This window comes from Ambystoma mexicanum, chromosome 5q (assembly GCF_040938575.1).
Source record: "Ambystoma mexicanum isolate Mex_15411 chromosome 5q, UKY_AmexF1_1, whole genome shotgun sequence".
Lineage (NCBI taxonomy): Eukaryota > Metazoa > Chordata > Amphibia > Caudata > Ambystomatidae > Ambystoma > Ambystoma mexicanum.
Window position 1 is genome coordinate 1,272,670,219 of NC_090933.1, and position 24,366 is coordinate 1,272,694,584.

A 24,366-nucleotide genomic window follows, 5' to 3' on the forward strand; every position below is an offset into this window, starting at 1 on the left:
CGAAAATATTTGGTACACCCTGGTACCCACACAGCTGGCTGCAAAAGAAAAAAAACAAGGATTAATGCACAGTTCAAGGCAGTGGCGGATCTAGGCGAGATTAATAGCCGTTACTCACAAAGGAAGAATGAGAGATATGACTGAGGTTTTCCGAGCTAGGGGGATGAGTACCCTGGGAAAAATAGAGGTAGCAATTACTGGGGGTAAACAAGGTAGGGAAGAACAAAAAGACTCAGACAGTAGTTAGTTTACCAAGAGAAGGATTTTAGGTGTCTTGGAGTGTTTCTGAAGAGAGGATTGCAGCAATAGAGGTGTAATCCCGGGAGCACAAATGTCTTGTTGACTATTCCCGCCGGCACAAGGACGCCTAAACACAGTATTTTGATCCTTGCGCCATTGCGCTAATGTCCCCTGAGTTCTTTAAAGTCTTCAGACAGGAGAAGAAGCAAAGATGTGAAGAACCGTTGAATGTTGCAGAATAGTGATGATCCAGTAAACGTATGCAGTCCAATAAGCGTTCCGAGTTGGCAGCCGGTAGGCGTGTTGTAGAGGGCTTTAAGCGTCTGCAGTCCGGTAAGCGTTCCGAGTTGAAAACAGGCAGGATAAGCATAGCGGGCTTAAGCGAATGCAGTCTAGTAAACTTTCCGAGTTGGCAACAGGTAGTCTTGGTGTGGCGGGCTTAAGCAGATGCAGTCCGGTAGCGTTCTGAGTCGGCAACAGGCAGGCTACGTGTAGCGGGCTTAAGCGGGTGCAGTCCGGTAGCATTCTGAGTCGGCAACAGGCAGGCTAGGTGTAGCGGGCTTAAGCGGGTGCAGTCCATTAAGCGTTCTGAGTTGGCAACAGGCAAACAAGTCAAAGCAAAATCAGGGGACGAAGCAAGGAAGTCGAAATATGGAGCAGAGGATCGAAAACCAGGAAAACAAGGTAATAGCAAGATGTAGAGCTTTCAGAACAAATTCAGAAGCAGTGCCGTGCAGAGTGGGCGGGGTTTATATTACGATCAGCTAACTGCACGCACAACACGCCTCCGTAATCTTGAGGGCATACGTATATGCAATGGAAGCCAACGTTTCCATGGTAGCCCATAGCGTTCTCTGAAGGAACGCATGCTTCTGGATGAACTAGTTTTCTGAGGGCTTAGTTTGAGTCCCAAATTCTTAGGAATACATGCAGATTTGCTAGAGGCAGGGGAGGCAGGGAAGTGTTTCCTCTTGTGTGTTCCTGGTTCAAGACATGATGAGGAAGAACTGAACGGAACCCTGACAAGCAAGCTCATGTCCATACACCCGTGCAGATATGGGACAAGAAACCAGCATGGTACGCCCCTCCCAAATATATGTCCTTAGCAGAGAAATGTATGGGTTTTTATAGGGTTATACACAATGAGCCCCATACAGAATCTTAACATCATCTATTTATTGTATTGTATTGTATTTTATTTATATAGTGCTCCTAACCCTGAGGCATATGGGCACATTTCTTACATTTGCATATTACAGGTTACACAGGAACATTTTCACATAGTTAGGTAATTTACAAAAAGTATTTACAGTTGCATATATACATTTACATGATAACAGCGGTTGCATAGATATGAATTTACAGGAAAAAGACATAAAAGGAAGTACCTAACCAGCAGAGGGCACAGGGAAGTTAGTCTTCATTAGTGCCGGGACAGGATTTGACAGACTATCGGAATTTGTGGTAGGAAGGTTCTAATCAATTAGTTGATTGCATTAACAATGAACTTCCTAAAGGGGCGTCCTGCTCCCTTGGAGGGTATGGTTTTACAGCACCATTCAGGACCTGTGAGATTCTGTGCATCCAACCCACGTGACCCTTCCCCCCACATGTAATGCCAACGTGATTATTTATTCCGGTTCTCAAGCAGTAGACACCCTTTCATTGGTGCTGCTGATCCAGTAACTGGGCGTACCTGCTCCCATGACCGGGTCCGATGTAACACGTGCACTGCCTTATGGCCCTTGCACAAGTGGCAACCAATCAAACCTCTTTCTGTGTCATAGGTGAGTTTCGCAGTGTCATCTCTGAATATGTCTCTGGTTCAGTGTGTCCATGGCTCATGTACGTTCAGGACCCTATAGCACCCTATAGCACTTTTGACGCTTGATGTTGCCACCTCCACATACTCTGTATCAACTTCGCCACTTGCAACATTTCTCTTTCACACTATTGCCACCTGATGGTGCCAGTTTTGCCTACTCATGTCTTCTGCTTTCCTGTATAAACTTCCTCTTCAGTCCAGGTTACCACCGCCTCCACCATGCCACTGTTGCCCCCACCTCTACCTCCCTGGGCCACTGTTGCCCTCTAATGCTACCCCTCCTCTGCAACTCCTTCTTCTCCACCTGATGTTGCCACCTCCTCTTGTATCCCTGGTCTTACTCCCATCTCCTCCTGGTCTACCCGGCCCGCACCCCATATCCCTCCTCCATCTTCCTAGCCTTCACTCATTCCAATCTTCTCCCACCGCCACAATCCAGCCCCCTGCTCCTATAGCCCGTCCTGGGCTTGTGTACTGCTCTGCCTGTGCTGGGTGAGTTTTTAAGTGGTGGTTGAATATTTGTTTTGTAAGTGGCACAGGGTGAGGATTGCCTGGCCCCACTTTGGGCCTGGGAGCCCCGTACAAGTGTTTATCTTGTGAAGAATGGACGGAAGCCCCAGTGTGCTCAATCCTTCAATGGCACTGTGTGCTCGGCGTGCAGAAGAAAAAGCACATACAATTGGTGCAAGTGTGATGAAAATGTCCAGCAATTCAGAAACACATGTTGCTGGCTGGAAGGTTTTGAATAAATCATAACCAGCGGCACAAGTCTGGGCAACCCTTAGGAGCTCAAATGACAGCAGGCAGGTAGGCAGGAAAATTCCCCAAAAACTAATATGAACGCAATGAGCACAGACCACTGGTACTCAAACTTTTCTAGTGCCGATTTGCGCGTCCAATGCTGTTTTATGCCCTCCTTGCAGCTCTCTTCACAGCACCGTCCTCTGCATTATGCCACATACCGGTACAGCAGCATTGACCACACCCGTAGCGGTCGGAATACATCATGGGAATTGCAGTGCTTCCCTATCCAACGCCGCCGAACAAGCCGTCGAATACTGACTGTTGCATGTCACCCCTCCTGGAGCACATGGTACGTCCCACTGATCTGTGTATGGTCACATGGCAGTAACCATGTGACCAAGTTAATAAAATGAACGACCCGCTTCCGGCTCGTCAGTCGATCCAACCCTGACTCCGGTGTCGTCTTTGTCAGGCACCATGCTGGTGCAACACCGCGTGCTGTGGGCCCAAGGACGGGGCCCAGCACAAGGACGGTGCCCCTGCTGGGCAACACCGTCCCTTGGGGATACTGTGGCCACATGAACATGGCTGCCAGTGCAACCCTGGCCTGGGTGCCCCCAGAGCTGGGGCCGCAGTGTGCTGGGTGCTCCCAGCCATGTGGGTCGCTCCGGTGATCTGGAGCGAGTGGTGTGACCCCCCACTTCTTTGTCTGCGGCGTGAGCGCTGCACTGAGGGTCTGTGTTGGGTGCTCCCAACACACGCAGGGGACTGCCCAGTGATCCGAGGCAGGGACGAGGGCTGGAGCCCATGGCGGCATCGGCCGCGGTATGTGTGGAAGCAGTGGGGGTGGCCCAGGGCTCTGTGTACATTAACACGGGCCGCCTGGTGCTCCCAGTGTGTAAAGTGCAGTGTCGGCCGTACGAAAATGGAAGCGGCATTCGCCGCGTGAGGAGGAGCGGCTGCCCCTCCTCCCCCACCATGGAGGCGGCTTTGGCCGCAACCCCGAGGGGGGGCGGTACTGAGCCCACCCATAGCTCTCAACTCACATGCTTTTGGCAGGTGTCACCCGCCTTGTAAAGAGCTGACTCACCCGCCAAGCCTCCTGCACGCACATTCACTCCAATGGGCATCTCACCCGCCAAAAACAAAATCGGGTGATTTCACCCGCCTTTGCAACACAAATGGTTGAGAGCTATGGCCCACCCCACCCTGTGAGGAGGAACAGTGCCCCGCGGCTGTCTGCCGCAAGAATATCCTGTGGGGAGGAAGAGATGCCGCGGCAGCTGCTGCGGGAGGAGGAGCAGCTGCCCCCTCTCACCTGCGGGGAGCGAGATTGCCCTGCGGCGTCGGCCACAACGGTAAAGGGAGCGGCGCCGGCTGCAGTAGCTGCTGCCTCTCTCCCCCCGTTTGGAGGAGAACTGCAAAGGCGGCGTTGGCCGCAGATGTGGGGAGACGGAGCCCCGCCCCCACCACGAGGCGGGCCCCACAAGACCTGGGTCCGCAAGGGCAGAAATGTGCTGCGGAAACCGGAGCGGGAAAACAAAAAAAAATGCAACAGGAAGCCCCTGTGGCCTGAAAACAACAAAGGAGGTAGCCGTGGCCTAAGGAATCCGGGCCCACAGCGCTGAAAAAGAAAAAAAAAGCAAAGGACAACAGTGGTATGCGGCCCCCCCTATACAACAAAGGATGGGGGCGGAGCAGATGATCGTCGGCCCACGGCGGTGCAAAAAAAAAAACAAAGACAAAAAGGGGACATGATGGAAAAGAGGGCTAGCAGCGTCACGCTGTCCCAGATGGGAGTCATGGTTCCCCAGCTTCCTGGAAGAACTGCAGGCATCCATCCCATCAACAAAGTGGGGGCGACATGAACATTGATCCCTGCAGGGCATCCTCCATCTGCCACAATGAGGGGGCGCTGCCATTGGGGACGCTCCTCCATCTGCCACCATGAGGGGGCGACATCATCATCAAATGGGGGGAGGCATAAGGATGGCCAGGCTGGCCGCGAAGCAAAGCAGTGGCCATTCAGGAGAGCCATGGCCTGCAGGACACCCGCGGTGTCAGCTGGGTGAGGGAAGCCATAGTGCTCTGTGGCCCCCAAAACAACAAGGGAGGGGGCCTTGTTAAGAACACTGCCCACCAGCCTACAAGGCGCATCAGTTCCGGGACACAAGAGGATGACCCACGGGTCCATCAATCCATTCCTCGCAGAGGGGCCCAGTTTTCACCATGGAGGAGCCAGGAAGGGTAGCGGCTCCGTAAGCAGTGCTCGTGCGCCCTCGGTGTTACTTAACTCTGAACCAAGTCAGGTATCGCGACTGGCCTAGACACCCTGTCACCTTTGTCTCCCTGTCAGCAGCCCCTGGGTGAAAGGGGAAGTGAAAGAAGTGGTGTGTCATCCTGACACCAGTACCCTGCAACGGTAAGCCCACACCATTCATGAACAAGGCTGATGTGGCCCCTGGGGTTCCCAGGCGCGGCTTTGCCGGCCCCTGAACATTGCAGTCATCTGGCTACACCCAGCATCCTGCCACCAGGTTTGCCCACCAGCTACGGACCAGGCCGATGTGGCCCCAGGTGTGGTTTTGCCGGCCCTGTACTCTCATCCGGTCATCGGCATCCGGCCACGAATATGTTCTGATGTCTAGAGACTGGGCCAAGGTGATCCCTGGAACCCCCAGGTGCGGCCTTACCTGTCCATGAACCCCGAACGGTCCTGAAGAGTTCTCGATGGAAGTCGGATGGGTGGCCCACGGACCTTGACTGGCCCAGCCAAAATATTGTGTGATGTTGTACTATTACGTTTGGGGTGCGGGGTGCCAGCTATGAGTAATGGTGTTGTGTCAGGGGTGCAATATCCCCTTACCCAGGTTAATAAAGGGTGTGTCCAGATGTGGAATGTGAACAGGTCACCAGTAACTCACTAGCCCAGACCGCCACCCCATGGAAAACCTGGGCCCCCAAGAGCGGGACAACTAGTGGGAGTTATGATCCCAGTATTATTGTGTGCTGTGAGGTTGCATTTTGTTTTGTTGTTATGAAAAAGGAGGAGTGTTGCATGTCACCCCTCCTGGGGCACATGGTACGTCCCAAGGATCTGTGAATGGTCACATGGTAGTAACCATGTGACCAAGTTAATAAAATGAATGAACGAGCTGCTTCCGGCTCGTCAGTCGAACCAACCCTGACTCTGAACCAAGTCAGGTATCGCGACTGGCCTAGACACCCTGTCACCTGTGTCTCCCTGTCAGCAGCCCCTGGGTGAAAGGTGTTGTCTTTGTCAGGCACCATGCTGGTCCAACACCGCGTTCTGTGGGCCCAAGGATGGGGCCCAGCACGAGGACGGTGCCCCTGCTGTGCAACACCGTCCCTTGGGGATACTGTGGCCACGTGAACATGGCTGCTGGTGCAACCCCGGCCTGGGTGCCCCCAGAGCCGGGGCCGCAGTGTGCTGGGTGCTCCCAGCCACGTGGGTCGCTCTGGTGATCCGGAGCGGGAGGGGTGACCCCCACTTCTTTGTCTGCGGCGTGAGCACCGCACTGAGGGTCTGTGTCGGGTGCTTCTGACACACGCAAAGGCCTGCCCGGTGATCCGAGGCAGGCCCTCAACCCTGACACATCTGGCCTGCCCGCCATCTTGGATTACAGTTCATTCTCCGAGCCTCACTTTGGTGTTGCCTGCGAATGTCCCTCCTCTTCTATTCCTTTAGCATGTTAACTGTAAGCAGGAGGAAATATTTCCAAACACACTGAATGTACAGAGAGTGTTAACCTGCACAGAAAGTGTGATATTGTATCCCCGGAAGAGAACATTCTCCTGGGAGACAGTGAATTAGTAAAAAGCAGACTTGCTGATGCATTCCAAGCCAAAAATTGACCTTTTACACTCCTACGTTTGTTGCATTGTAGTAGTCTAGCCGTGCGAAACCACAGGCAGATTCACTGCGCAAATGAGAAGAAGTGAGGACTTGCCAACATAATCAATGGTGAGGGCTCATGGGTGTCATAGTTCAGCACATCGGGAGAACAGCTGGTTGCAGATCCCTATAAGCAGCTACTCATGATGGAACATACTGGACAGAACATGGAACATTGGGACTGTATGATGAAGCACCGATGTCTAACCTCCCTTATTGGTATGGGGCATAGTCCCAAAGAATCTGGCAGCAGGCAAGAGTCACATCTGTGGATATCAGTGTCTCCACTGTGGAGTGTGTTAAGACAGAATTCCTATTTTGGGGAATATCTGGTCCACTTTTTAGGGGCTCACAACGTTTTGCTTTTTTCCATTTATTTTTTGGGATCATCGACTTATTTTGGTGACCGGGGGCGGGGGGGTTCTGCTGAATTTCCCCTGCCCTTGCAACCTGTTTTACCTTACATGAGGTGTATGGTATTGGGTTCCTCCATTAAGGTGCCCAGACACCCTCTAGAACAACACATCCGCTTTAGGGAGTAGACTGGTGGCAGCTACACTTTAGAATTGGCTTGAGCATTTGTGCAATCCATTTTTCCCTTATTAGTAGCTCAATGCACCTTTTTGGCAGCCCTTGGGGCACCAGTGTATTTTTAAATCCTGCTCTCAGCTATTTTGAATTGTAGGGCATCTCTTTTTCAGGGTAACCACAAAGTGGACTTAATGTGGCCATTCCGACCCCTTGGGTTCCTTGCGAGCATTCATGGCAGCATCCAAATTGGGTTTGATCAGTGTAGGTCTTTGAGCTCCCCCTCTCAATTCCTGTGGGAGTGGTGTGAGCTGAGTGCAGTCCTACTGACCAACCATTATGGTTGGTCACCTGACTCTTTGCTCCCAGCCACCTCTAGTGATTGGTAGGCTGGCCTTTGACTTTTTTGGAGCTGAACTCATGCCATGCCTTGCCCCTACTTCTCTCTCTTGCTGGTTGGTTTTTCTACTTGGAATAAACAGCTCTTTCGGCCTACATTAAGAGTTTTCCCTGGCGATTCCTGCCTTTTTTCCGCCCTGTTCAATCCTTGCCTGGCCATACTGGCTGTGCACATTGTTTTGGGCAGATTCCAGTTTTGCATCTTTCGGCCTCTGGATGTCCAGTCCGGGCTTCCTGAATGCTCCTGCTGCCTCGCCACATCTGCTGGGTGGATACTTTCGCACTATTTACCGCTGCATCCTGTCGGTTCTGCCAGGATCTTCTCCTTGGCTGTGGGTCATGGTTGTTGCCAAGACGGGCGTTGGGACGCATGGGACATCCAAAGGGGTCTCCAGCTATAATCATTGTCCTCGGCTCGCCTTCTGCTGAGTGGCTCGCCTTCTTTGTCCCCCGAGCTGCCGGGAGCCATCTTCACAGGCTTCCTTGCCCTCCCTGAGTCTGCGTTGCTGAAATCTTCTCTTCGTGCTGGAAGGTCGATGCTGTGTGAAGGTCCTTTGTTCCTTTTCTGGGTCATGTGGGTCATCATTGGCTCAGCCCCCGGGCACCATACTTACCCGGGTTGTTTCGGCGTGCTTGAGCAATTTTTAACTGAACTACCGACGTGAGTACTTACCTCTTGGTCATGGCGTGGGTGATTATTCAAGATAATCACCATTAGGAGTACTCTGGTCCGAGGTAAGATTTTTTGGAGGTGAGTTTCTACTTCATTTCACATGGACTTACATCACAGGCTCTCTGGTGTTGCTGCATCTTCCTACCGGGCTTCTTATTCATCCCCCAATCTCTGGATCTTTTCATTGGGGTCTCCTCTGCTTTCCCCTGGGGTTATTTCCCATGGAATCCGCACCTGTTGTTTATAACAGACTTATCTCCATTAAAGTTTAAAGTGGATGGCCCATCCATTTTTCTTCCTTTGGAACTTTCTACCTCTCCTGAAACTCTCCATAAGTGACAGCTCTTTGTGTGGGTTCATAGACATAATTTCGAATACAAAATATTAAAAAGTCAAAAAGTCGAAAAAAAAAACGTCGAAAAAAAAATGTCGAATTTTTTTTTAATGACGTTTTTTTTTCGAAATGGGGGGGTTCCCCCCCAACCCCCCTTTTTTTTATTTTTACCTATTTTTTCACAGAAACTAGAGCCCAAAAAAAAATATCAAAAAAAAAAACAATTCGACATTTTTTTTTTCGACATTTTTGATTCGACTTTTTTGACTTTCGAAATTATGTTTTCGAAATTATGACTGGACACCCTTTGTGTGCTATGCTGGTGTCCGGGATGGCAGCACTGTGACCAAACAGACCTTATCGAAGGTGGATCTTCCTTTACATCTCGAAATGCAATGTTCTGGCTGGGAAGGTTGTTCCTGAGGGTCCCAGGGCTCCTTCAATCGAAGGACTGGCTGCCACCTGTGCTATGCAGAAGTGGGGTCCCTGCCTTGGATATTTGCCAAGCAACTACACAGGCCTTTCTGCATACGTCTGCAAAATAGTACTGCTTGGATTCCGAGTCATGGCAGGATGCTCGCTTTGACCAAGTAGTCATCCAGAGTTTTCTTTTCTAGCTGGTGTCCTATCGCTCTCCCTTCCTAAGCCAGATCCATGGACTGCTTTGGGAGTCTATCATAGATGGGGAATCCATGGGAGGAAGGAGTCCTTTAGAAGAACTAATTATTTACCTCTCTGTAATGTTCTTTCTGATGGATGTTCTTGGCATGGGTTCCTCATTGCGTTCCCAATCGGCCTCGTTAGCGGATATCTAGAACAATTGTTCTGTTCTGAGGTCCCTCAGTGAATGAGTGCGGGGGAAACAAACAGAACTGAGCTCAGGGGGCACGGCGGCCCTGCATATACTGGCCCCGAGGTCATGTTTGGCACAAGGCATGCAGAGAATCTGAGCGGAGCCAACGAAGAGCCATGCTGAGCCCCCTTGTGGCTAAAACATTTCGGAAGACGGCTGCACTGGAGCAGAATATCATAGAAGATGAATCCGTGAGAGAAACATTCATCAGGAAGCGCATTAGCAGGAGGTCATTTCTTCTTCTCTCATGGCGACTGCATTATTGCACTCTAGCTCATTTTAATGACTGTGTAAATGTTTTTCTGTGAAATTCATTGCAAATGTAACTGCTCTACAATTCTTGGTGGCCTTTGGCTGTGGTTTTGAAATATTTCCCCCCCCATCACTGTGTTTAATTACAATGTTCGCATGTACATTCTTCCCTAGAGGGCCTACATTTATGTGGCATGCCACAGTTAGCACGAGCGATGTTAGGCCTTTTTTCCTGCTGGGTAACTTGTCTGGTTCCATTTTACTCCCATCTCTTGCCTATATGAGCTAGGTTGGACGGCTGGTCTAGGGACCACGATATGTAACAGGATATTTACGACACTCTACTAAATTATGCAGACCCATGAGGGGCGTTGCCTGCTCGCTAGGTTGTGTGGGTCCCTTCTTATCCCCCCGACTCTGCTAAATATGTTGTTTGCCTGTCTGAAATAGTGGGCCTACATACAGGCAGCGGAGTGAGCATAGTGCCTTTCAACAACTGCGGTTTTATAGTAAACTATGTATTTATTTTTAATACCATATATTATGTTTGTCTATTTGTTCAGTATATCAGCGTGGTGTATTTTCTAAAGATAAGTATGTGGACTAATTGCCCTACCTGAGAGATAAGCCTTGACTTTCAGCCCGCGCTACCAATCTAAAGAGAGGTTTGGTTTCCCTTTCTTGTCAGGTGTTAGCCTTCCCCTATGGTTAGTGGTTGTAGCATCCTCAAAAGAGGCCAGTGCAAAAACTGCCTAACACTGGCATTGTTTACGAAATGAAATGATTTCACTGAGTTTGTAGGCAGGTTCCCATCGCCTACGAGGGAGGGTAACTGAATTACGAGAGCCGGGAATTGAGTAAAGAGACTGACAGAGAGAAGAGTGACTGTGGGGAATCCTCTTAAGCCTGAGGATGGCAGAGAGGCGAGAGGGTGCTGGAAACGCCATAAGCCTGAGGCTGGCAGTGGGGAGAGAGGGTGCACAAAGGCCATCAATCCCAAAAGACTCAGAGAAAGAAGAAGGGTGCAGGAAACCCTAAGGCCCAATAATTAATCCTTGAACGTGAATGATGGGACAGTTAGAGCAAGGGGGAAGTCTAAAGTCTCAGATTCATTATATATGTTTTGTACCCATGTTGTCATTATACCCCATCCTTTATTTAACCCACTTAATGTTCACTACTGAGAGATTTGGTCTTGATGTGATGTCTGATCCCTTTTACCCTCGTTGACAGCCACCCGCTTCCCTTTGAGTCTTGCCTCGCCCTCCACTCTACCTGCCGTGCTGACCCACACCAGCTCCTCAATGCCTCCTTTCACCAACATCTGCTTCGTTTCCTTCATTCCATCCCCAAACCCCTTTGTGCCCCCAGTCTCTTCTCTCTCAAACCTTCTCCAAACTCACATCATCTTCTTCTCAAAACTCCCCCGCCCTGTGCTGTTGGGGTTCACTGATATAGGGCCTTCTTCTCCCCCCCACTTGGCCTCGGCGTGCTTGGGTGGGTTTGCAGCTGTGTGTGGTTTGTTCGCCCAGGTCAGAATTGGCAGGCGTCGTACTTCCGGTGTCTTGGATAGAGAATCGTGGGCTTCGCATGACCTGCTCTGAACCAGAGCTCCAAAAAGCCAGTTCATGTCATTGGATTTCTTTCAGTGGGGGTGCATGTGGGGGAGTGCAGGAGCTCTGTGGGGTTCCCGTGGTGGCAGCGCTGCTCCAGGAACAATCCTCTTAGTAAGGAAGGCCAAGATCACAAGGCCAGTATGTGGCCTGGCTGGGTGGGGAGATTCTAACTCCAGAGTCACTTCAGTTGTTAAAGGGCCAGCAGAACCAACACAGGGACATCCTCACTGCCTGTACCCGTCAGGCTGTGTGCGCCGAGGTGTGAGTATTCCACCACGTGGTACCTTGCAATCATAATGCCCTCTCACTTCTCCATTTCCTCTGGCAGTGCGGGTCATAAGCCAGCTTTCCTTTGGGGAAGCACTGTTGGTGGCCAGAAGCATAGTCGGCGAATGTGTCAATCAAAATAAGGTGTCGATGCAGATTGAAGGGCTTGGCAAACAAGTGGGACGTTTTTAAACATATCCTTTTTGAGACAGGTAGACTCCAGCAACATGCAGTCTTGGTGGGAGTCATGGAGCTGCGCGTTGAACACGTGGAAAAGGATAAGTAAATATTTGAGCGACCCCCAAAATAGACATTTGCTAATGTCAATCTTGGGCACTGTCAGAACCGATGCTTTAAGTGTGATGGGTAACCATGGCAACATGCAATACAGGGCAGAGAAAGAAAAGTGTAATCAGTAGCCTGGATCTGACATGGGACAACAAGGATGCACCACACACTGAGAGGAGACAGGAAACAAGGGCCAGAGCCCCAGGGTAGGCTGCAGGAGATCTCCTGGTGTACAGCACACAATGCAACTAACACATGTGCTGTCTGTGCGTCATTCACTGTTGCTAGTCCCGGGAGGATAGCTCAGGGGCAACATGCTCGTCTATTCACAGGTTCGATCCCCGGGTCCTGCTTGGAAACCTCTGGGTGCTATAAATAACCAATTACAATTACTACTGAGGACCCCAAGCAGGGAACCTTTGATTGGGCGATATTTACAATGTGTATGTTTAACATGTGTTGCACAATGTTCAATTGTTACCTTATGTTTTCCTGATAGGTTATGTATAATGATTTTATCTATCCCATGAATCACCACCACCAACACAATCTGTTACAGCACGTATTGATTCACACTTCTCTCATTTACAACACTAGTATCTAATGGAAAAAGATAAATGGACCTTAAGCATCCAATGATAAAAAAAGGTGGGTTCCATGCATACTAATGTGATCCAATGATTCATCTGAGACCACATTTGCCACAACATGTTTCAGTCCATAGCAGTCACCTGAGGACATTCCTCTGGGGATGGTGGGGAGATGAGCAAACACTACAATGTTGTGGATCATGCACATCACTCCCTGCCAGCTAAATCCCTTCCTGGGGCACCAGAGCGACCCATAATTGCACGTCATTTTCAATTATCGTGCCAGAGATGTGCTCCTTAGGGTGGCCAGGGAGAAGGTCGAACTTCGCTGGGGCATGGCAATAATCCATCTGTTCCGGACTTTAGTCCTCAAGTGCAAGAACAAAGAAAGACCTTTCAATCTGCAAAAACACTCTGTGATGGACGGGCATTTGTTATGCAATGTTGTTCAGTCACACATAAAGGGAAAGCAATTTTCCTCACCACACCTGAAGCAGCAGAACGCTTTGCACTGGAACTGCCTGCCTCTCGCAGCTCCCTGGTTCAGTCACCCTAATATCGAATTGGCCACTCGCTAGATTCATTTGGTGGCTTGTGTAACTACTCCTGCAGTCCTTTGTCCCCGGGCTGGGCTTCACACACCCCATCCCGGCTCGTGTATACCCTCTGGGAAGCTGAATATGCTGTGGGGAGTGTTAGGGAGAATTCTCATTCTATGGCTAATTTCCCTTACCTATAGAGTCCCCCAGCAGCTTTGCTGGATTTGATGGGTTTGTTTCTTTTTACCTGCTAAGAGTGAGACTCATTTTCCCCACTCTTAGGCATTTTTTGCTATGTGTGTTCTAGACTATTTTTGTGTTTAATGCCTATGGGATCTTTCTCAACCCCATAGGAACCATATTTATTCACATTTGTTACACAGCACCCTCGGTGCAGTGACACAGGGGTGTCGTAGCGACCCCCAAACATAGACTCCCTACCCTGGGACTGACTACTGTCTCCCAGGGCATGTGAAGTCCCCATTAACTTTACTAGTCAAATCCTATGAACTAAACCAGTACAACCCATCTTACTATGGAGGTACTGGAAGGGGTTAATAGTTTTTCCCCTATGTTCATTTTTGAGAGGGTACCGTACAGTCCCTCTCTCAAAAGTTTCTGGCTGGTGGCAGTGGTTACTACCAAAAATATTCGACCGCGAATATTCCCCTATGGGATTTTCCCATTGTTCGAGGCTTCCACTTTTTCTGACAGCCTCTAACATACCGCCGGTTTATTTTTATATTAACTTTACTCCAGTAGGTTTTATTTGCCAGAACTTTAATATAACTTCTTTCTCGTGTCTTTCCTAAACTCCTAACCCAGGTCGGGGATCCTTTGTTCGTCCTTTTGGCGGGCTTCTGCCGAGAAGCCCTCCTTTCAGCGCCACTGTGTCTGGGGTGGGTCCATTGTGTGGGAGGGGGAGTAGGACCCCTGGACAGGATTGCCTCAGCAACCCATGTCGCACTGTATCCTGATAGGCTGGAGGGTCTCCCGCCAAGATGACCACTCCACTGTGTGAGTGACAGCTAGGCTGTATGAATGGGGATCTTTTTGCATAAAAGCAGGGTCCTGAGGACTGGAAGAGCAAGACATCACCACTGGAACTAAGAAGCCGAAGAGGAGAGAAGCCAAAGACATCTGCAACAACTGAACCACCGGTGAAGCCCTGCTGCAGCGTCTCACCACTTTTTTCCACACGACGAGAGAAGATCTTCACCTGCAAGAGCCTTCTTCCCTTGAGCTGGTGGGGCCAAACAGTTTGCCAATCGCCTTCCCAGACCTGCCTTGGTCGAATCTCCCATACCCTGTGCTCGGAGGCCGGATAGCCAGCTACCAGTCCACCCGGACCGCGATTTAAAGGAGCATACCTTTTATTCGTCGGGCAGCACTGCGGCTGGTTTCATCCCTGGGTAGTGCAGTAACTCGAACCTTCCTCCACGACGAGAGTCTCTCTTCCTCTGCTGGATCACCCGAACTGCAGGATCTACCAGGAACAACCGCCACCGCAGGAGCCACTTCTTCATTTAAAGGTACATTGTCCTGCCAGGCTGCCCTTTCTTCGCGGTAGCACTAAAGGTGTTTTAAATCCTTTACCTACCTGTTGGGTTGGCCACCCCTCTCTCTTAACATTGTCTTTTCAACTTCTGCATCCACCTTTTCAACTTCGTTAACCAAAGACTTGACTGCAGCTACAAGAACATTTTGCTCCTGGGCCCTTGCCCTGTACCACTGACTCTGGCACAGGCCTACTGACTCTGGCTACATTTGTTAGATCTGCCTTCTTTAGATTGATTCTCATCTAGAACTGTGTGGTGCACTTATTTCTTTTAACTACCCTTTCCTTCCCATGTTTAAACCTTGTGATATGCCATTTTGCTCAGTTTTCATTTAAGTATTGCTATACTGATACACTGTCTTGCTTAAACTGGTCCACAAACTTATGGGAAGTGTTGCTAGGGTGTGTAAGAACCTATTTCTATATAACTTGTGCTTTCCCTCCCTTGTGAGGAATTGATAGAGGATCCCTTGTGTGTAGTTGTCACTGTGCCGTTTTGCTCAGTTTTCACTCTGGTTCACTTGGTCTACAATTTAACTTGGGAGTGTGTATATTTTTCATTGACTTAATTTAACTTGCTTGATGACTGTGATACATGTGTTTTATTAGAAGTGCATAAAATAAATATATAACTACGTTTTAATACAAAGCTTTGGTCAGTGTTTCCTTGTGCCATAGTACTGAAGCCCTATTGTGTAAACCCTGAATACTGCTCATCTCCCTCTTGAGATAAGTCTGACTGCTCAGCCACAGCTACCAACTAATTCTTTGTGGTATAGACTGATACCAAAAGGGATGTATTGCTCTCACCTGTAGTCCTAATCTTGTGTAGTGCTCCCTAAGGGAACTGCACAGGAATCTGCCTAACAGGGAGAGCCCATTGCCTCTGGAGCCTGTTGGCTGCTCGGAGCTCTCCATTCCCGCAGGCACGGCGGGTGTTGTGTGTTTCAGTTGTTTTTTTAGTTGAGTTGTTATGGGGGGTGATGCAAGTATGTTTTGGTTTCTGGTGTTATGGGATGTTGAAGGGGTTTGGGTTGGGTTGGCAATATCAGTACACAGATCCGCTTTACCACACTTCTGAAACTGTGTGATTATGCTGAGCCCTCAAGGAGTGCGCGGCTCCCTGGCAGAACAATGTATGAATGTATGGACATGTAGTTTGGTTGCTATGCAATAATGTGTACACAAGAGGTGCAGTTGGGGGATAGTATTTCACTGCTATCTTGGAACATACAGGGTTTCACAAACCACAAAAAACCTGACTAATCGTGAACTATGCCAAGAATCATGGTGTCTTGTGCTTACAGGAGACGCATTTAGCTCCAGATAGTAGACTTCCTAATATGCCTGGGTGTGCATAGATACAGCTCCTCATTTACCACACATTCGCGGGGAGTCACTATGTATATACACAGATCGCTAGCATTTAAACTCCATGAACAGATCTGTGATGTGGAATGCCGTTTCCTTCTCCTAGCCGGGGAGGTTTGGCGTCTCTGAGTTCTCATTATAAACATTTATGGCCGAATATCGATTCAACTGAGTTTTTTCATAGGTTCTCAGGCTACGACATCATATGGGCAGGAGACTTTAATGTGGCCTTGTCGAAGACCCGTGATAGATCCATTACACAACAGACCATTTTGCCCAGGGCTGTGGTTAAATGGCTGAACATCACAGAATATCACTGACTATATGACGCTCGGAGGTTACAGCATCCCACCACTGGGGAATACTCCTTTTACTCTGGGGCCCATGGTATCTCTTCCAGGATAGACTACGGCATGGTCACCTCAAACTGGCTCCATGCTATCGCAGATGCAAAGATCCTTTCATGCTCACTTTCAAACCATTCCCCAGTGAAGGTCCTCTTCTCTTGTCCCCCACAGCCTCCAAGTGCCTGAGGTGGCGGTTTAGGGCTTGTGCATTAGAAGAGGTCCTTTTCTGCGAGAACATCAGGCAGGACATACAAACCTTTTTTTTAAATAATGTAGGTTCTGTCCCCGATAATAGACTATTGTGGGAATCCTTCAAAGTGTATATCAGGGGATGTTGCATGTCTATAGAGGGTAGAGTGTTGAAGACTATCCGTAGGTCGATCTCTGGTAGTGATCGGAAAATTAAAGATCTGGAAGTACAACAAGGCATACACAACGCCCCCTCGATTCGGGAGTCCTTTAGGGCAAAGCAGGAGGAATTCCATCTCCTCTTGAAACAGGAGGAGAGATTTCTGGGGGTCAGGGCAGCGGCATATGGGGAGGGGGAATCGTCCTAGCCACACACTGGTGCGGGCGATTAAACAAGAGCATCAACCCACGGATATTGTTGAGATCGAATGTCCGGATGGGGCCTCCATCAAAAAATATTATGAACAATTGTACACGTCACAGCTACTTGTTGGGCATGATTCCATATCACAATATCGGGACCATATGGTCCTGGGATGGCTCGACCCGGCACTGGAGGAACAATTGAAGGAACCTCCGGTGGAGGAAGAAATTTGCACTACCATTCTCTCCCTCCCTAATGGTAAAGCACTGGGTATAGACAGGCTCGCTGTGGAGCTCTATAAGGAATATATCGACCTAATTGTCCCACATATAAGCTGCATGTATGGAGAAGCCTTCACCTCAGCTATTCTATTTGAATCCACCAAAACGGCTATTGTGACGATATTGCTGAAACCAAATAAGGACCCCTTAAGGTGCTCGTCGTACAGACCGATATCCCTAATTAATACAGATAATAAAATCTTAGCAAAAATGTTAGCGGGTCGTCTCCTCCCGCATATGCCTGCCCTGCACCTTTCAGACCAGGTGGCCCTCATCCCTGGCAGGTCCACGCAGAACCACTTACAGGGACTATTTACACTCATGCACAACGTTAACCCTGAAATTGCCATTGTAGGTGCTGCTCTTGATGCAGAAAAGGCCCTTGACTCAGTGGAGTGGCCCTTTCTATTTGAAGTCCTGAGACGCTCTGGCTTGGGTCTTGCTTATCTCCACTGGGCCCATCTGTTATATATGGCCCCAGAGCTGCGGTATACACAAACAAGCCTATCCTTTTTGCCCTCGCCATCAAACCCCTTGCATGCTACCTTAGGGAGTACCATGTATATCTAAGTGTTAAGGTTAATTCTCAGACATCTATTGTATCACTCTATGCAGACGATATGTTGCTGTATTTAAAACAGCCTAGGGAAAACTTACAACCTGTTATACAAGCTACCCAACAGTACAGTGACATCTCCGGACTGTAGCTCAATTGGTCTAAATCCGAGGTGTTACCCCTGTCTGCTGCAGTCCGTCAGGATGATATTGGTAAAGATTTTAGATGGTGCCCTTGGGGCATGCGATATCTGGGTATACACATTACCAGCTCTCCGACGGATTTGTTTAAGAATAATTACCTGAAAGACTTAGCACTCCTGGAACATAGAGTTGAAACATGGAGCCTGCTACCCATTTCATTTCGCAGGCGGCCAGGATGTCCTTAGCTAAGGTGGTTATTCTGCTGAAATGTTTATACATATTCAACAATTCCCCAATCTGACCTCCCTCTAGCTTCTGGTCCAGGATACGTAAGTTAATGACACGTTTAATTTGGGCAGGTAAACAGGCTAGGGTATCATATGACGTCCTGAACTTGCCCTATGAACTGGGGGGGTTGGTGTATCCCGACTGCAGTACTCTATTTGGTGGTGGTCCCCTCCCCTGACCATCCACATGTCTCCCTGGAAAGGGTGATTGTGTCCCTGGGCAATGTAAGGGGTCTGCTGTGGCGGCCGCCTCGCACAAGTGGCCAGGCAGAAATCCAACGACTTCAAGTGGCGAGCATTATCGGGGTGGACACCCCCTAAACCTCTCCATTTTCAATATACAAGGTCAGGGGTATACCACTCACCCATGAAAAGATTTTTCAGCTGGGGATCGATTCTTTGGGGGATCTCGTAGTGGATGGGCACCAGATCACCTGGGAAGTGCTGAAAACTAGAGGTGAATGGGGCATGGTAACAATGTTTTTAGATTCCCGTTGCAGGAAGTAATCAGGGCGGTTTGGCCAGAATACCCACGAGCTCCAATGACTTATCCAGTGCTGCACTATATTACCACACCTACATCTGCAAAATCATCGGTTTCTGCTATATATAGGGGTATTCGAGCACAGGGGCTTCCTCAGACCAACACACCCCCTCTCACATGGGAGTCTGCACTAGGTAGGGCACTGACAGACACCCAGTGGAAGCAGGTTTGCCAACAAACGAAATCCCTGTCCTTGAATTCTCGTTTACCTTTAACCCATTACAAATTCCTGCACCAGGTGCACTACTCCCCCGCGAGGTTACACAAATGTTATCCGAATAGGTTGTCTAAATGTACCAGATGCGCTCCTGACATAGCTGACTTCTTACAAGTTCCATGGTCCTGTCCCTTGCTGCAACCATTCTGGACAGCGGTTAAAGTGGCTATGTCTGCCATTCTATGCGATTCCCGGTAGTATTCTCCGTAGTCCTGGATGCTGGCCGCGATGGACGCAGGTTCTAGAACCAAACAAAGACTTGCTGGTATGGCATAGGTCGCCTCCAGGACTTTAGTAGCCAAATCTTGGGGGAAATCCAAAGCTCCAACATTGCGAGAATGGTTGGCCTATATGAATATGTGTGAACACTCGGAAACACAATACGCCACCACGTTACTAGCACGTAGCAGACCATTGGACTACTGGCCTCCCTCTCAAGGTTATAGGTCTACTGTTATTAATACACAGATTGGTCTGTCACAAGATGTCTGCCACAGGGAAGTTGGAATACTGATCATGTCGGATAAGTTGATGTGGTGCTGCAGGGGCGTTGCTAGGGGGGGGGGCAAGGCGGCTATAGCCCCTGATCTTTTGGTTGTAGCCCCGGATAGAATCTCAGGAGCTCCAGCCAAACGTCTAGCTAGCCCCCAGTCCCAACAGTTCCGACATCAGCATAGCCCCGGGTCTTTTGGTTGTAGCCCCGGATAGAATCTCAGGAGCTCCAGCCAAAAGTCTAGCTAGCCCCCAGTCCCAACAGTTCCGACATTAGCGTAGCCCTGGGTCTTTTGGTTGTAGCCCCGGATAGAATCTCAGGAGCTACAGCCAAAGGTCTAGCTAGCCCCCAGTCTCAACAGTTCCGACATTAGCGTAGCCCTGGGTCTTTTGGTTGTAGCCCCGGATAGAATCTCAGGAGCTACAGCCAAAAGGCTAGCTAGCCCCCAGTCCCAACAGTTCCGACATCAGCATAGCCCCAGATCTTTTCCAGACCTGGGAACCCCCCTGGGTGCTGGCAAGCTTTCTCTTTAACAATACTGTATTGTATTGCCATGTATGTTGGAGTTGGGGGTAATGGGTTTTGGAGAAGTTGGGGTATGCTGTTTGTATGACCCACAATTATGAAAATAATAAAAAGAATTTAAGAAAAATATATTTGATAAAAAGCCTAGTAGAATGTATTATAATAAATAAAATAAAAATAATAAAATAAATCAAGCCTGTGTGTATGTCTGTGTGTGTGTACAACGAAGTATGCTGCCATTCCTAGGAGTTGGTCTGTGTATCTGTCTGGTATCTCTTTTGCGCAAGTGCTTCTCTCTTTGTGAACCTAAGAATCTGTGTCCATGGCTGTGTGTTATTGCATGCAGGTGCAAAGTGCTGGCATGCCTGTGCAGGGGCCAGCCCCAGATTGTCCATGACAATATTGTGGTTTCATTGCATATTCGTGTTACTTTGGTAAACTTTGCTGTGAGTCTTTGGCTCTATCATGGCCAGACTGGGGCGGTGGCGTGCCATGTGGTGTGTACACTGGCAGTGAATGATCGCTTAGTGTGGTAAGCTGTTCCTTCCCCCTAGGACCAGCTAGGTGTGTGCCATCCCATACTGACTGTGAGACGGTCCCTGTGCACAGCTCGACAGTCCTGTTTCCTCATTCTGGCTGCACTACCACATAGCCTTCCAAATGCTGCTGTGCCAGTGTGTGCTTGAGAGGGGCTCGATGCCATTTCATCGACGAGATTTGGTCGAATCCAAATCCATCAAATAATGTTTCTTTTTAGCAATTTGGCTGCAAATATATGCGGTGGAGACCTCCCCCGCAGTCCCCTATCCCCCCCACCTTAATTATTACCCTTACCCACCCCACAGATATATTTACGGCCAAATGCGGACAAAGCAATTCGATGGGTTTGGATTCGACCAAATCGCCTGCGATGAAACCACCCTATTCCTTTGAGAAGTATGTGTAATATTGGGGGTACATTGAACAAACGTGACCACGCAGATTGCACCCCTGTAATAGCTCCTTTCTCCACTGATCCCTCTTAGATGTGGACGAGTGCTCCTACGAGGAGAGGTGCCGCCGGGAGCTGGGGAACGCCTGCCTGAACACTCTGGGCAGCTACGAATGCAGCTGCCAGCCTGGCTTCAAGGCCGTGGACCTCTCCTGCGCGGGTAAGTGGCGCTGGAACTGCATGTGAGGGCAGCAGGGTCCGGTCCTAAGGGCAGCGGTCGAAGTGGGCGGGAGCGGTTGGGAGAGGGGCTCCTCTACGTTTTTTAAATTAAGTTGGACTGTTCCTGTACTTTCATTTTTAAAAGAAACCGTTCTGGAATGGATTAGTTTTAAAATAAAAGTGTAGGAAGAAGTTGAAGCTCGCTCTTCAGTGCACTGCACATTCCCATAAACAGCAGGTGCGTTTGTTTGGGGGTTTGGATTGTGTGAGGGAGGGGGCACAGGGATGGGGTTTGTGGGGAGTGGGTGCAGGCCAGCTGGGAACATAGTTCCACTACTTCCTTTCGCACACTTCGACCACTGCTAAGGAGTGCATTAACTGCTGGGCACAATCCTCGTGTGCATTTTATTTTCAGATATGTTTATTGGTGTGTCCTTCAGAGACAACTCAAGACCCTTTCCCTCATCTCTCATAAAGCAGCTGCAACTTTATAGAAATGGCTGGATTGAAAACCGCTGTCCCTTTAATATTCCTCCATTAAAAGCTAGTCAGTGGATTAGTGGAATGCTAAATCGAGGGGTGGGGGCCCTCAGTAGGGGGCGTGGCCTAAGTGTTTGCATACTTAGGCCAGGCACCCCAGTGAGAGCCCTAGCCAGTGGGGGAAGGAGGGCTAGTGAAAGCAGGGGAGCGTGGACGCACTGGCAAGGTGCCCCAGCTCACTCAGCCAGCAGGTAACCCTTTTATTTAAGGTGCTGTGTGGTTAAAAATTACAGGCTCCTTAAACAGAATGGCTACCTGCTACATGATGACGTTGTACTCCGAAACAGGAGGAGGCTGGAGGGCCCAGTCCCTCTTTTGTTTCTGAGTAAAGCGTCATCATGAAGCCTCGTTTAAAAGGCTTTGTGCTGCATGATGACGCTTTACTCGGAAAAAAATGGAGAGACTGGGTCCTCGAGCCCATAGCTCTCAACTCACACGCTTTTGGTGGGTGTCACCCGCCTTGTGAAGGGCTGACTCACCCGCCAAGCCTCCTGCCCGCCCATTCATTCCAATGGGCGTCTCACCCGCCAAAAACAAAATCGGGTGATTTCACCCTCCTTTGAACTACAAATGGTTGAGAGCTATGCGAGCCCTTCTCCTGTTTTGGAGTTCTGAGTCATCTGGCAGCCGTGTAGCTAAGCCACGGTGACACTGGCAGCCTGCAGAAATCAGTGCTTCCGAAGTGCTGACACCTGCAGGCAGTCCGTGTAACTGTTACACGGCTGCCCGAGATGTCGGCATGGCTAGGACTAGTCAGGTTGGGACCTGGATCAGGAGCCTTTTATGGAGACTTCCGGGGCTTGGCCCCGGCTGTCCCCGGCCCACTTAAAGCTCTGCTTACAGTGCACATCGCATTACTCTTGGCATACACACAACCCCGCCCTTACAAAACCACGCAGCCATCCTACTTTCAGAGTCCCCTTTCTATACTATCTCCAGAAATCATGGGCAGTATCCCCTTAGCAAAACCTGAATAGTTTCCCCTCATAGGCCACTCCATGCATTATAGCCTTCCTTGGATTGCTTGCCAGATCAGCTCTTTGTGGATGTCTTGTGGTTCTTTGCTTTTCAAAGCTGAGGTCAGGAAACTTCAGAATCACAGTACTCTCCAGGGATATCTCCTCTCTCTTTCGTTTCTGTGGTGCCATAACTACCAACTCTCCATTAAGGCCCTGGATTCATGGAATTATTTGTGTGGTAAATAGGGACATGGCGTGCCAAACTGCGTGCAAAACTAAGTTTATCGATTCATGGAAACAACTGCGCTGGACTTTGCGTCTCTGCGAGCGACTGAGTGCCTTGCTCGAGACACCTCTCAGAGTATGGGCGTGGCCTTTGCATAGACCAGAGTAGAGGACGGAACACGCAAAATGTGGAAGAACAAGGGGAAATGTGGGCGTTACGATGGACAGGCCGCTAGCAGTCCATCGCGCGCCCAGAAATGGAGGAAATGATGACTTCTACGATACGTGGTATGCATGTTGAGGGGTTGCTGTGAATAGTTACGGGGGACATCATGCATGCTCATGGGGGTTTGCAGGCAGTTTTTCCAGGGTGCATTGCATCGCGCACGTGGAGTGCACAAAGGTCTGTTTCCATGGCTGGAATGGCTCTGCGTGTGTGGGTTTCGTCGGCGTTCCAGCTGCGACTTGACGCATAGAATTACTTTGCGTGAGCAAATCCATGAATACACGTAGCGTGCAGATTTTTATATGCGTGACGGGCCACGCAGAGTCCCTTCTCGGCATACAGGCTTTGCAGATCTATGCTCTATTTCTATGAATCGGGCCCTTAGGGTTGAGCAGGACAAAGATGGCCGTCCCTCTTCATTATTTGCAGAGCCGCCTGTAGATCTTGTAGAGTGCAAAAGCACATTTCACCTCAGTTGCCGTGTGTTATTGGGCCCTCTGAATTCTAGCTATTCATTACGTCCTCCATTGAAAGTCAGATGTCTTCAGACGCCATGTCAGTTAAGAGACCCAGCCTTCTAATGCTGGAGACTTGCTAGATGGTCCCCTTTCCTTTCAGCACAATGTTGAAAATTAGGGAATTCTTTTTACACTCATTTATACCGCAGATGCCAACCTGGTTTTCTGCACACACAAAACTCACCAGCTCATCGCAGATAGGATCTGGGCAGAGGGACGAGGCAGGGCTGGCCCGTCTCACCAATCTTGTTCTCAATGGCACTGAAACCTCTGGCACGGTTAATCAGAAAGGAGATGGGAGAGGTGGGAATACTGGCAGGGGGGGTAAGGCATATTGGGCCTCATTGCAAGCCTGGTGGTCCAGAAGTAAGGGCGCCGGTAGCAGCGTAACGGCACCCTTTCTGGACTATGACAAGGTCTGACCTGCTTGGAATTCTAGCCGCTACCGGCATTGTCTTCACAGAAGCACCGGCACCGTTAACAACAATGCCGGTGCTTCCATGTCCCTCTGCGCTCTGATGCCTGCGGGCTACCGATGCATTACAAATAAATAAATAAATGCCAATGCTGCTAGAGATTTTGGACAACTTTCACGTGTTGTCGGGATTTCGTATCAATAAAGATAAATCTTAACTCTTCCCGTTGGGGACAATGCGAGTGCCCGATTTGACCACCCTCCCGAATTGGGGGATAATATGAGAGGGGGAAGCATTTAGATACTTGGGAATAAAATATTTTCACGATATGGAAGAGACATTCGTATATAATAACGGCGGCAGAGCACTGTCAGGGATAGGGGATTCGGGAAG

General features: G+C 49.4%; 1 protein-coding gene across 2 annotated transcripts in view; it reads left to right on the top strand.

Annotated features, from left to right (window-relative positions):
- Positions 1-24,366, top strand: part of LOC138498021 (latent-transforming growth factor beta-binding protein 4-like) — a 743,452-nt gene that overhangs the window by 463,466 nt on the left and 255,620 nt on the right. For both annotated transcript variants that reach the window (XM_069621814.1, XM_069621813.1), the window contains one exon: positions 20,965-21,090. In XM_069621814.1, coding sequence (XP_069477915.1) covers positions 20,965-21,090 — 126 coding nt within the window. The remainder of the gene's footprint in view (positions 1-20,964; positions 21,091-24,366) is intronic.